Source organism: Sylvia atricapilla, chromosome 2, assembly GCF_009819655.1.
Source record: "Sylvia atricapilla isolate bSylAtr1 chromosome 2, bSylAtr1.pri, whole genome shotgun sequence".
Classification (NCBI taxonomy): domain Eukaryota; kingdom Metazoa; phylum Chordata; class Aves; order Passeriformes; family Sylviidae; genus Sylvia; species Sylvia atricapilla.
Genome location: NC_089141.1, coordinates 88,254,484 through 88,268,344, shown reverse-complemented (window position 1 = coordinate 88,268,344; position 13,861 = coordinate 88,254,484). Strand labels below are relative to the sequence as shown.

The 13,861-nt window shown below is 41.0% G+C and overlaps 1 protein-coding gene across 6 annotated transcripts in view; it reads right to left on the bottom strand.

The window, feature by feature from the left end:
• LIMS1 (LIM zinc finger domain containing 1) overlaps nucleotides 1-13,861 on the bottom strand; it is a 68,287-nt gene that overhangs the window by 27,910 nt on the left and 26,516 nt on the right. Inside the window, exon 1 of one of the 6 annotated variants that reach the window (XM_066313734.1) lies at nucleotides 11,498-11,646. The exons of 2 other annotated variants lie outside the window; for them this stretch is intronic. Coding sequence is in view for 2 of the 4 variants with exons in the window: in XM_066313730.1 (XP_066169827.1) it covers nucleotides 5,223-5,326 (104 nt within the window). In the remaining 2 variants the exon portion in view is untranslated. Of the gene's footprint in view, nucleotides 1-1,398; nucleotides 1,419-5,222; nucleotides 5,704-11,497; nucleotides 11,647-13,861 lie in introns of those variants that run through there. 3 more of the 6 variants (XM_066313730.1, XM_066313732.1, XM_066313735.1) reach the window with 3 other exon arrangements.

The following is a 13,861-nucleotide window of genomic DNA, read 5'->3' as shown; positions in this document are numbered from 1 at the left end:
AAACTTTTCTCACAGTTAGTACTTGCAGTACTAACTGCAAGTCAGTAGTTTTTATTAAGTGGTAACAATAACATAATTTAGTTTTTCTCTTCTGTGTGTAAATTCACTTCAGTGTGACAGACTGCATTCAAAGCTTAATTATAATGAAGAATAATAAGCAACCATGATACATTGTTTTTAGAGAACACCTCTGATTAGGTATCATCAGGGCACATGAAAACAATAGCAAAATAAAAGAAATGTACAATCCACCTTTAGTCAGCTAATCCTGCAAATAAGAGCAGTGAAAATCATAACTGCTATAATTAAAATCCTAATTGAAGCTTATCTATTTATTAAAATCGTAGATTTAAGAGGAAAAGCAGTTACTGCTTTGGTTGCTGTTACACAAGCAGCTATCTCTGGTGATTTGGAGTCATGAGAGGTGATAGCCTGGGTGAGCAAGTCAAACAAAATCACTTAGTTGTTATGCAATGTAGGAGACAAGGGGTGAGAGAGAAGGCAAGCAAAAAAGGGTGTGTTCCTCAGGAGTTATTTTAACCCCTAGAGCAATGAAAAAATACAGCACAAATGAACAGTAAAGCCTCTAGTCATGTGGATACCTCAAACTAAGGTGCAATGCAAATTCTAGGTATCCCAATATTTAAATCTAACCACGAAGCATATTTTTGCTGGCTAAGTTACTCTAATTAATGGTACCAATTCAGTGTTACATTTACATGGAGAAATCTCTGCTTCAATTAGAGCAGCTAGCAGACAAGCTGAAGTGTATCTCAGTTCAGAGCACCCAAACACTTGATTCAAATGAGTATTTGTAGCACCCAGCTCTCCACTATTCTAGCAAAGTTATTAGGGAGAAGCACAATTTTTTTGTCCCAGCACTTCTTTAAAGTTTTTCCTGCTTTAATAAATTAATATTTTTTTAACCGAAGTATGCAATAATTACTGCTTCATCTTCTGACACTGGGAGAGTGAGCAAGTTAAACAACTCTCACAGAAAGCAGCCATATAAATGTTAACACTGGTGATGCTATAAAGAAACATTACCAGGAGAAATCAAATTTAAGTAAGTTTCCAGGTGCAGACAGATCTTTTCACCTTAACCTGCTCTCAGTACCCTAAAGCATCTGAAGGTTCAACAGGTCCCTGGTTTCCCAGACAGTCCCTAACATAATTTTCATTCCTTCTTGCTAGGAAGAGCAGGTTTACAGAGCTGATGTAGGGCGGGAAACAGCTGCACACCTTGTCTGGCTGCTACACACGTGCTTCTGATGACATGTTAAGGAGAACTGTGACCTTGCACAGCTCCCGAATGCTGCACCTCATAAAGAAAGGAAGACAGCCCTACTGTGTTGCCAATGGGGGGAATTTTATTCATTTGTTTCTTTTTACACTCACCTACAAGCCTTGCTGTGCAGAGCCTATCCTCCAAAGGCTCAGTGGGATGTAACAATGTGCTTAAGCCTCCTGTTTCATCTCCAAGAAAGTATTTGTGCTTGAAATTTTGGGGCACATCCACATGCCTTCCAGCCTGAAGTCAATGTGCAGAGGCAGGCAGGAGCCTGAGCAGATCCAGCAGAAGATTGCCTGCACCTACTCACACATGTACCCATCAGCTTCAGCAGCAGAGAGCAAAGGGAATGCAGATACTTTAAAACTATTAATACGGAAAAACATCTACAGTGCTTTTTGCACACAACAGGGCAGCGAGCTACGAGTGACTGACAGCCACTGATGGAAGCTCATCAAAGATTATTTATTGTAAATGCTGAAATCTACTGTTTGGCAAAGATTTGAGACTAAGCTCTTTAAAAGTTGTTTACATTTTTAATGGCATTTGAATGTGTAGTAACTTAGAAAAGAGAGCTACAGGTAGTAGCTAACAGTGATCAAATTAATTTTTAAGTGTAATTGCCAAAAAAAACCTGAAGATAATTACCTCTGCTTCTGCCAGTACCTTGTACTGAGCCTTGAGAATTAATAGTATCAATTCTTTTAGAGGAATCATTCTATTTTTACAAAAACCCATGGGATGAGAAGGGGAAAGAGCAAAAATAGCAAGCATACTGCTATTGCTAAGTGACTCCTAATGATTAATCATAAATATATGTGTACAATTGCCTTTGCATCCTGTTTGCAGAGAAAAGCAAGAAAGAACAGCTCAGTAGATAGATTTTTTTGCATGCTGTGTTTAAAGACAAAGCAAGACAATACCTACATGAGATGTCATCTTTTTCCCACTAAATCAATGTAGCTGGAAAACAACAAGTCTTGAGAACAGTCTCTTCTGAAAAGCAGATTTTTCAGGTTGCATTTAGTTCAAGGACAGCTACATCTGTTGCACACAGGAGAGAGATGAAGGTGCCTGGCATCCTCCTCATTTTGAACTTTGCACCCCAGGAGCATCCTGTATAATTTAGATTTATGAGCTGTTGAGTCTACTGAAACAGGCAAAAAGAGGTTTGCATTCAGCACCCCAACCTCACTGGGGGTCTAAACCAAGCACATTTGTGTACTGTACAAGTTCAAGAAAAGGATGAGCTATCCAGACCACCTTTTTTGCATGGCACAGACAGGCTGCAGCTCCCCTAGAAGTCAGTAAAGCACCAGTTGCATCTCTAGCAGCAGACTAAAAGGCTGCCAGAGAGGTTATGGAGTTTGTTAAGTGATGCATGGAGTGAGACAGACAGAGAAGCTGAATTTCCCATCCCCATCAATGCTCTGTGCTGTCAGGACAAATTAAATGTATGTGATACATTATATGACAAACATATGTTCTAGTGCACATTTAGGAGTTTCAGTACATTGCTTCACAGTGCCCTTACTATTAGTAATCCCACACATTTTAAGTAGAAATCACACTGACATTCTCAGGAAAGGAAAAAGACAGAATTTCGGCACCAAGCCCTGCTGAGCTGCTTTGTAATGCCAACACTTGGCTGTATCTCAGCTGCAGTTTGCAGGTACACAGGTCCTACCAAGCACATCTGGCTCCTGCTGTGATGGCTGGACCCAGCAGTTGAAATTAAAGGTTTTAAATACAGAGGTTCTCAAAGGGTGACCTGGGGACACTGGCATCTTGAGCACATTTTGGCCCAGGATTAGAAGAACATTACTTGAACAGAGAAAGCAGGTTTCAGTGAACTGTTGCTTGAGGGCTGATATTATTCGACACATCTGGATTAATATGTATGTAAAACAAAATACAAAGGCACCAGAACAAAGAACTGGAGAGAGATACTATGGGAGGGCATCGAAAAGCAAAGGATGGCAAGATATATTTAGCACACATGAAAGAAACCTCTTGTCTTTCTTGTGGACTCTAGATACTGTGAAAGAATTTACTAAGGACAGGCATTTAAATGGCACTGGGAGAATTTATGGAAAAAACTAGAGCTTTCCATTTTTAGAAAACTAATGAGCTTTTCTTTTTTGTTCCAAATTGCTCTTTGCCCTGTTGATATGTCATAATTCTGTGTTTATAATGCCATAGCCTTTTGTCATGGAGAATGCAGTAAAAATTGTAAGTAACCCTGCCTTGCAACACACTGAAATATGGGTTAGGAAGGAGCAAGGTTTAGTTTGAATAAGAACCAGCTTAAGCTATTAGCAAACATAAGATAAGCTCTGGTTGCAGGTATGGGTTGTCCCCCTGCACTAAAAGCATCATCTGACCATGCTCTATTCACCTTCTTGTACCTCCAACACTCTGCCCTCTGCTGATACACAAGCCCCTGATTTGCTATTTCCTCCAATTTGGATTTTATTTCTCAAGACCAATCCCTGTTTCATGTATTTCTCATCTCTAACTGGAAGAGACTCAGGAGATTGAAACAACCAGACTTCTACTGGTGCAGTAAACACACCCCCTCCCTCATTCCGCCTCAAAACGGCCTCATTCCCATCTTGGATATGCACAGTAATGACAGCAATGCAACTATACAGAGGTAGTACTCATTTTTATATATATACTTTAAAAAGAAGCTTTCTCTTCCCCAAATAGATCTATTTTTCCTCATTGCTAGTTTTGCACAAAAGAAACTAAACGTAAAAATGTCAAGAATCTCTGCATATCTCTTACTCTACTACGTCTGGTTATTCTTCCAACTGTTATCATAGGAATATAACATATATACTGCTAATGCTATTAGACATCCATCTCAGAAATCAGAATTAATACTACAAAGAAATACCAAACACATATACCAAACCTGCAAGTTAACACATTCCTAGGAGTGATATATTTCTGACATCTCATAGCAAATGATTTCTGTAAGTTACAACCATACATTATGCCACAATTAAAGTCCTCAGTTGTAACAAAAAAGGAAATCCTCCAGATCTGAATAACCATTCTTCTGAAATCGCTAATGCAGCTGACAAAAACACAGTAACAACCTTTCAAATGACACAGCACTCAACCTGATGCACAACCTCTACCAAGGAAAAATAATCTAAAAATACAATGAGACAGGCATTAGGACATAGGAAGTATTTCCTCTCCACTGAGGCTTTTGTTAGCGGATACACAAGGTTCCTTTGCTGCGGAGCTTGAACTCGGAATGGATGGCTTTCATGCTGAGCACACTTAGAAGCACACTAGTTAGTTAGTTTCATGCTAAGCACACTTAGTTCACAGCATCAAGACGATAACCCCGGATTTTAAACGGCTTTCTAATTTTTGGTCACCCTTGCTGAGTAAGGTCAGCCTAAGTGGCCCTGCTGCATTCTTTTGTCTACAGTCCTTTCCAGCAACATAGAACCCCCCATGAAGAAACCCAGAGCCCAGCTGCCACCCCAGCTCCACAGCACCAGCCTGGCGCAGGGACTCTACCAAGACCCAAGAGGCAGCACAGCCCACGGAGCCTGGGTGACCCAGAACTACTTCAAAGCAGACGGAGCAAAGTTGTCAGGCTCCAAAACGTTTATTTACTTCCGACTGCTGGCCGTCAGAAGGGATCCCGATAAATGCCGGCTAGCATTTGCCCTTCCCAGTCAGGGAAGGCTGTCACACCATCGACAGAACGCAAGGTCACCCCGTAGGGCTCCTGTTATCCCTCCTTCAGGGGGTTTTCTGTCGTGCCTCGGGGCTGTTTCTCGATGCATGTGCTTTGCAGTGACTTTCTAGAGCTGTGGTTGCATTTTGTTGGTTAAAACCGCCGAAGCAAGCGGGCAGCAGAGAAAGGCTCGGTGCCCTGGCAGTACCATCCATTTGCACTCACCTCAGGTTCTCTTCTTGTGACCCGGGCAGGACACTGTCAGGACGATCCCGTCTCCTCCTGTACAGACCTGACTGTGACAACTCTTTCAGCTGCAAGGCCGTCATATTCCCCTACCTGGAGGAGGCTGGCTTTTTTTTAAAGGTGAGGGGGGTGTTTTGGCTTTGGGTTGGGTTTGTTTCCCCCGCCTCTCTCAGCTGCGGGTGCCGAGGAGCGCGCCTGCCAAGATGCCTGGAGAGGAGCGGCTGGGCGGTGTGTCGGCACACCTGCGCCCGCCGGAGCCACCAACCTCTGCAGGCAGGCAGGGCAGGCACCCGCCGAGCTGCTTCCTGTTCCTCGTAGGTACACACCCTCCCAAAGGGCACCACATTTCCTTTATCACTTGATCACACCTAAGGGATGCGTGCGACGAGCGCACCCCCTTCCCTCCAGCTTTCCTCCAGCTCAGACCGCCCCGACAGGCACGACCCTGTCCTGTCCCGGGTAAAGCAGGAGGCTCTTCCAGCGCCTCCGCAAACAGTTCCACATCACCAGAACTGCAGTGAGCTGTTTACTCTTTCCTGTTCTAATTTATGACAAAAGGAAAGTCATTAGAGCTATGAAAATTCAGAGTTACTCAAGCACGTTGGCAAGCTCTGACAGGGAGGTTAATGCAGCAGTGTGCCGCAAAGTAACTTCAGTAACTAGCATTAAAATGCTCTTGTGGAAATGCAACAGCAATGTGCATTTTTTATTTCTACCTCGAAAATCATAAGAAAACCACAATGTAATTTTCTTCCTACTCTCAGTTATCAAAACACAACCACCATAGCAGTTTATCACATTTTGTAGTGATGGAGTGTCCTGCGTAATTGTAAAACAGGAATGGAAATGCTTCAAATTTCTTGTGAGGCGATTAGCAGGGAATTTTGCAAGCTCTGCGTCTCATTTCACTTAATAAATTTTTAGTAGTAAATAAAACATTTCAGGAGGCTTCAAAAAGGCTTACCACTTCTTGAAAAATGTTTGCTATTTCTTTGACATTATTCTTGACATGTATAAACAAAAACTTAATTCAGAGGTTTTATTTCTACATGGTGAGTGGGGAAGGTGCATTTTTTAAATGAATTTGCATTTAATAAAAGCCAATAAACCTAATAATCCGCATGGAGTGTTTTGACTATAATAGAAAACAAGTTCTATGTGGTGTGAATTACAGAGTTCATTATTAAAGTGTTTATCTTGTAGCAGAATATATGTAAGAGTATTTTTGAATTTATCTAAAGGAAAAAAGTGTATCATAGGTAATACTGGGTATATCACATGACACCAATTTTGTTGAGATTACCAGACTGAACACAAGCTCAGTAATTTTATATAATACTATCAATGCACTGCAGTCTGGATTGTCATCAGCACATAATATTAAACCTCACACAACGAAAAAATAACAAAATTGTTTTGGAAAAGGAACCACGTAACATGCCAAATAGATAATGGCTGCAAAAATTCAAAGTGATTTATATGATGTTAGAGGGTTTCACACACTGAACTGTCAACAAGCTATACACATCTGAGCTCCTGTCCTCAGAAAATAAAAGTAAGAACAATCACAATATTTGCCTAAACACGCTGCATTCCAGTTTCAAACGAAGTATTTAAGGTTGTTTCTCAGTACACAGTAGGATAAGCTTAAACGTAATTAAATGCCAATTCCCTGCAGTCAGTCAATCAGCAATCCAATGAAACGTTAATGCTGTTATGAGTGGAGGTTCAGGACAGCAGATGACAAATGTTCATGGCACGGCAGCTTTTATACATTACCAACAGTTTATACTCTGCTTTAAATATCTGTGTACAAATGACTCATTTTTGTCCAAATGATCAATTTTAGATAATAATCTCAAAAGGGATGAGTACATTTTTTTTCTGTGAAAAAGCTCTCTGTAAACTATTGAAATTGAATGATTACCTATAAAATTGTTTATAGATTCTTATTTGCTACAGTAGCCATCTATCGAGCATATACTGAGTACTTTTGTATTAAACATGATACAAGCCAATAAAAAAATAAAAGGACAATTCTTCACCCCCTTTGCTGAACATTGCATTAGTCTGAAATATATCACTTCATCAAACTTTTATTTATCTGCATGAGCAGCTGCTGTGCTCGGGCAACAACTTTCACTCAAATGTCCTTGGAAACCAGAGCTGCACCAAGACAGAGCATGCAAATTAAAGGAATACAGCAAGTCCTGACACAAAAATGAGTTTTTATACATATCAATCCACCTAAATATAAAGAAGGGCAAGATGGTAAGGTTTTTCAAGTAAGACCGTGGACTCAGCTCCATTTAACAGACCTCTTCAGCAAACCAACAGGGATCTATACTGATACCAAAAACACTTTCTTGAGGGCTTCAGAACAAGCTAAAAGCTTTCTGCAAGAAGAAATCGAAACTGGACTCGTTTTCTGCCCTGTGGGATTGCCCATGAATCCTCAAAAGAGATGAGGTTTCAAGTCTGAATTTACCCAAACAGTCAAACTTTAAGTTCTGAGTATGGAATACAAGATATAAAGGTGTTTTTTGCAGAAACACTGTAGAACACAAATGCTATTTCTCAACTAACTCGCTTAAATCTTCCACAAAGCAACTTGGATAAACCTGGCTCTCCAAGAAGAGCTTCCCCGGCAAGTGCCTCCTGCTCCCCACACCCCTTTTTACCTTCTAGCCCCTATCTGATGTTTATAATTCCTTTTATGAGAGATTACATTCTTCTCATGTGGGATGGGGCCACTTGGACCGTTCACATTCCATCAGAATTTCTGAGGACCAGCCAAGTTACCACAGCTTTTCTCATTACCAGTAATGCACAGCCTTCTTGTATATCCTTTATTTTGTAGGTTTACTCTTCATTTTCCAGTGTTCTTCCCTCATGCAACTGACCATCCTCCTGCCCCCAGAGAAAGGCAACACTGCACTGTGATGTCATGGATAACCATGGTGGTACCTGTCTTTCAGCAGAGGAAAATATTCCCCCATGTCTAACCAGTACAAGATGAAACTGAGACAGAAGGTATGCAGTCCTTCATTCATCACAAGCAGTAAATGACTTATTATGTGGGACAAGGCTCATGGTCAGGTTTTCACTGCAGTCCTAAAGAGCATTTATCTTGATATTCCAGGCCTCAAGTGTTCGCCATTAAATTTCTGTGAAAGTATTGCTGTTCTGCTGACTCTAGGTATTCAGCAGAATTTTCCAGTTTAAAAATCTTTTAAGATAGACAGGTTATACCCGGCTACTTTATACTACATTCAAAGCAATGTGAACAACAGTTCATGATGCTGGAAAACATGTAACTGAATTTGGGAATAACAATGAATGTCAAGTTCTTCAAATTCAGGACATTCCTTCATAAGCCTGTATTTACAGAGAATATGCACTAACTACTCAAACCAGAAAATATGAAGTTTTAGGTCTCTTATTCCACACAGAAAAGCCAATGTGTGTCATCTTTTATTCCCCCTAGTGGCATGTTCTTGGTTTTGTTTTTTTCCAAACTGTGAAAAAACAACCAAATTTCAATTAAGTTTAGTTTAAGATTTTCAAATTAATAAAAAACTCATTTTAATGGCATTTTAAAGCATTTCCTTTAAAGCGCAGGAAAAGGCTCATATATCAGCGAAGGACCCACTGCAGAAAATGAAGGAAGGTAGCAATAACCCTTCTGGCAGTTTTGCAAGAACTCCTGAAGCACCCAAATGATGTGCCAATGCCAACAAAGCTTCACATCTCTCTCTGGAGCTGCAGAATGAGTCCCCACAGATGGGTTTGAGTGTCAAGGAATAGCTACTCCACTGTGGGTCCCTGCTGGGACAGGCATTGATAAAATGAAATGCACAGAGAGAATACCAAGCACAAGTGCTAACGACACACACCTTGAAATTAAAATTTCAAAGTTTCACAGGAGCCTAAACTGTTGGTTCAAGGAGTTAAATAATTACTTGTTTCCTTCCTTGTCTAATGTAACTCCAACATTCATTTTGATGTTTCTTCCCGTGTTCCACTTAGTGATAAATCAATCCTGAAGCATGCAAACGTAATCTGCAGATCAGGCTAAGTGCTGAGGCACTTGATCTATCTATATCCACACAACAAAGCAGAGTTCTGGATTCATGTCCACGCTCCATCTGACCAAGTGTGATTGTTGCAATTTAACAGTAGTTATTAGTTTTTGTTAAACCCATCTTCTAATGCCTCTCCCTGCCATACAATGTAAAGTAAAAACCTACATGATACTTGCAGCCTGGTCTAGTGCAAGGTGTACTGCCCCATAGCAGGGGGGAGAGGTTCAAACTAGATGCTCTTTAAGTTCTGTTCCAACCCAAACCATTCTACAGTGTGCTCAACACTCTTCAGAGCAGTGATGCACTCAGCTCACTGAAAAGTCTTCTGGGATTTGATGAGGCAAAGAGAAGGCAGGGTTACTGTGGTGAGAACAAGGGTCCTTTCTCATCCTGGCAGTACCAAAGGCATCTCCACCTCCATGGCTGGTGGCCCACAAGGTTTTGGTGAAGCATGGCAGAGATCTCTGTTCTCATTCCACATACTCTATTCCAATTATAAAAAAATATAAAAGTAAACATGGGAAAATCTTCTGTCTGCCCGAACGTGGAGCAAGGTATTTTTCTTTCCTTCTCCAAACTCTCTGCACATGCTGCTTCATGACTTCTTAAATTCAGCAGAAAGAAAAAAAACCTCCTATAAAAAGCACCCTTTTCTCCAGCAAGCAGAAACTTTGGCTCAGCTTTACAATACCTCCCTCTACTGGGAAAATACTGCCTTGTTTCTCGTGCCAGTATTTCTTCCTACAGCCAGAGGGAGGTACGGATTAACCCACACACACTTCAGTAATTCAGACCCGGGCCGAGCTGAGAATAGAGATAAATGAGAGACAAGCGGGTGAAGAGGCAAATTGGCATTATTGCCAGAAATTTATGCTGTTAATCAGCAGATGATCTATGCATGAGTAGGTGTGCAAAGAAGAAAGTGTGACACAGCATGAATTAATTTTGTCCTGCCATTTGTACACAAGCCTCTTAAAAAAAAGTGACAAATAAGCTGGCAAACAGTTGATGCCTTAACCACTGAAAAGTGGTTCTTACCAGCATTTCCAAGAAAGGTGGAAAGTAGTCGGCCCTGAGAGATTACCACCTTTAAATGCTCAGAAACCTGTATGATGGTTTATTGTATATAAGAACAAATATATTCTCTAAAGCAAAATACAGAAAGTAGATCATGTGTCTACAAAGAATGAAGCTGAATACATGTAAAAACACTTGAAAATCACAGGCAAGGCGCAATTTTTAGTGACTCAAAAAAAAAATCTTAATTTTTAAGTATTTACATTCTGGTTTTGAAATTATTGAAACCTGTAATTCATATCCAAGCAGAAAAATCCATACTGGGAAAAAAACCCACAGTGCAAAAGAAATGAAAATAATTCAACCTGGACATTCAGGATGATGTAAAATGGAAAAGCCATCTCCCCCCTTCCCTTAATGCTGTAAAAATTACTTTGGAATTCAACATAAAAGATAAAAATATGATCTTATATGGATTTTTCATAATATTTTAAAGCACATGAAAAACATACTTATGATTCTTAAATCAGAGCAAAAGCCTTAAACCAAAAATGCACAGCTGCCCCACCATAAAAGCTTTGCTGGCAAAGTTACTGACTTCTGAACATAACTACACCAGAAGCAACACAATTTCTGTTACAGGTGGGACAAATCTTTTCCTTCCACTGGAATTACAGTTTTGGAATTACAGTAATTTACAATTATTCTGTCACAATGTCCTCTTCCTCAGCAAGCAGAAAACCCGTTAGCAATGGTGTATCTTTAAACAGACCATGAATCCTCTGTTCTGGGTGGGGACAAAATAGTGTCTCTAAAAACACACCCAATGAGCAAAGGATAAAAATCTACTGGAAATACTAGAATACTTCAGTGCATTTCCAGAACAACAAAGGACTTTCCTAAAAGCTCTGTTACCATGCTGCTTGTTGTTAGTAGTAATAAAACCCAGAAAGTAAAACTATTACTCATTCTCTTCTTAACTCTATTTATCACCATTCCCATGCACGGCCCCTGCTCCCAAGAATTTCCCTGAGAATTACTAAAAGCCCACACCATTCATAGCCAGGCTGTTGGCTCAGAAGGCAGCACAATGTGCACTCCAGCAGATGCCTCAGCCAGACCCTCAACCCCAATGCCCAGGTGGACACTTACTGTCAGCCTGTAGCCTTGCTGGCAGCACGTTCACAATGAGCAGCCTTTACCATATAAAGCTTCACATCTAATACCCACTGTTTGCATGTTTTTCCCTGTGGTTATTACTGGTAGTTGTGATAAAATAAAAAAAAATAATGACTTAAGTGACTCAGTAAACCACTTCCTTCTTTGACCCTGTAAAAACTTGATGCTGTAAAGAAGAAGATAAATTTATCAAAATTTAGAATTCAGCTCCACAAATTGTGTCATGCCAATTCTCCATCTCAAAACCATCAAGAACAGAGAAGGAAAAAAAACCTTCCACCTCACAGAAAAGGCTAAAGCTTTCATTATACCGTTGGTGTACGGTACAGAAGTACAAAACCGTAAGAACAGCGGAACAGCATTCCAGGTCCTTTTATGGGAAGAGCAACCCCTGGAATCACCAATGAGCAGCAAAGAGTCAAGCACAAGCATCTCTGTCAGTGCCATCTGGAGTGGGAAGACTGATCTCCCCACATTCCCACCCGCTGAGAAAGAAGAATACCCTCTGATTTTCTACTTTTCTGAGATGACAGATAGTGTCACACACTACAAGGCTACTGCCATCTCTGACAACCTCAGCACAGGACAAGGACTAACTGGGGACAAAAAATAACCACCATCTCACAGAGCAGGTTAGGGTGGTCAACCTGCCCAGGCAAATAAGAGTTGAGATATGTCTCTCTTGTATGGACAGAGACTCAAACTCAGTTTTCCTAAAGCAATCTGAATCCCTGGCACACCTCAAAGGCCCCAGGCAATCCTTTGCAGGTTAAAGCGGGAATACCCTTAAAATCAACATTTCCCTGCTGATTGCTACATAGATCTGTAACAAGGGGAGCCTGAAACCTCGCTCACCATCAGTGTCAAAGAAATGAGGCCACAACCTGATCTCTGCAGGGGACATGCAGGACATGCTGCAAGCAGAACTTGTCCCCATCTCTGTTTGTACAGCAGTGTGGCTTCAGGCTTTGGTCCCCTGACTGCCAGTGTGCCCTCCTGAATGGTCAGACAGGAAAGTTTCCTTACCACTTGCTTTTACTATATACACAAAATAATGCTAAAGACCAAATAATGCTATGCCATACCAACAGAGCCTCATTTTCCTTTTCCTTCATCATGTCTCTACATCCTGCCTCTTGCTCCTATCTTCAGGCCACTTAACACTATCGGTAACCCTTTTCTTTGGACAAATTAACAATCTAAGTTATCTTTCCAAGCTGCTGTTTCCCATACTGTCACATAGTGCTTCCTCATTTGAATTCCTTATCTCTTCCTGCAAAGACCCTTCAAGTACAAAAGCAGCAGTAAAGTTTCATTAAACTTATCACTGGACAATTACCCTCCAAGGCAAAAGAATGCACTACAGCTTTGTGTCTCAAAATAATGTGGCAAACGTCAAGGTAACAGCATTTTGTTCTTGAGGATGAAGAAAATCACAACAAACCAGTTGTACAGAATAAGAGGCCTTGGTTGCTACTGCAATTACTGTTATTTAATATATTGCTCATATGCCAGCAGTTCCGCTTTTATAAAAAGGCAAGGTCAGTTTGTTGATTCATGATAACTGTAAAAGCTGCAACATTCCATGGTTAATGTGAATAAGCATCCGTTAAAAGGGAACTAGGAAAACAAGCATTAACTCTTCCATTAACATTTTCAAGCACGTTTGAGCAATTCATTAACCAGTTGGCCTGGCTAAACCATGTTTCTCAGTTTTGTTCACATCGCAATAGCTGGCTCTCTTTTATCACCAACTTGTTTTCCAAAAGAGCCGTGCTAAAAGAAAACTGGTGAAGAAAATTCTGGCCAAGGAGAGCAGAACAAGACCAGCCTCAGAGAAACTATGCTCACAGGCACTGACCGATTGTTGCAGTCTGTGGTTGCCCAGATCAGGCCGAATGGGAAGTGTAGGACAGAGTCACATGAACAGCTCTAGACAAAGTCACACGGTTCAGCCAAGCCCATCAGCTGCTCCTGGCACCAGGGCTCCTGCAAAAGGGGTCAGCAGATGTGGCTCTGCAGGGATCATGAAGCTCCTGAGGTAACAGAGGGGGGGCTGGACCTGCACTAGGTACAGAATGAGACCAAAAAGTTAGTCTACAAGCAGAAGTTAAATAGGGAAGGGAACCACTGGTTTCTATCCACATTTCCACAGATGCAGAGTATTTTTCTTTGCTCCTCTAGCAGGCCAACATGAACTAGAACTGCAAAACAGGTAGAGCCAAATCCCCAGAGCTGCTCCAATATGCTCAACACTGCAGCTTTTGGACAAGTCAGTGTCCTCTCTGCTTCAGGCAACAAGAGCCACCCTCTGCAAGGAGAACTTTGAGTTGCCTG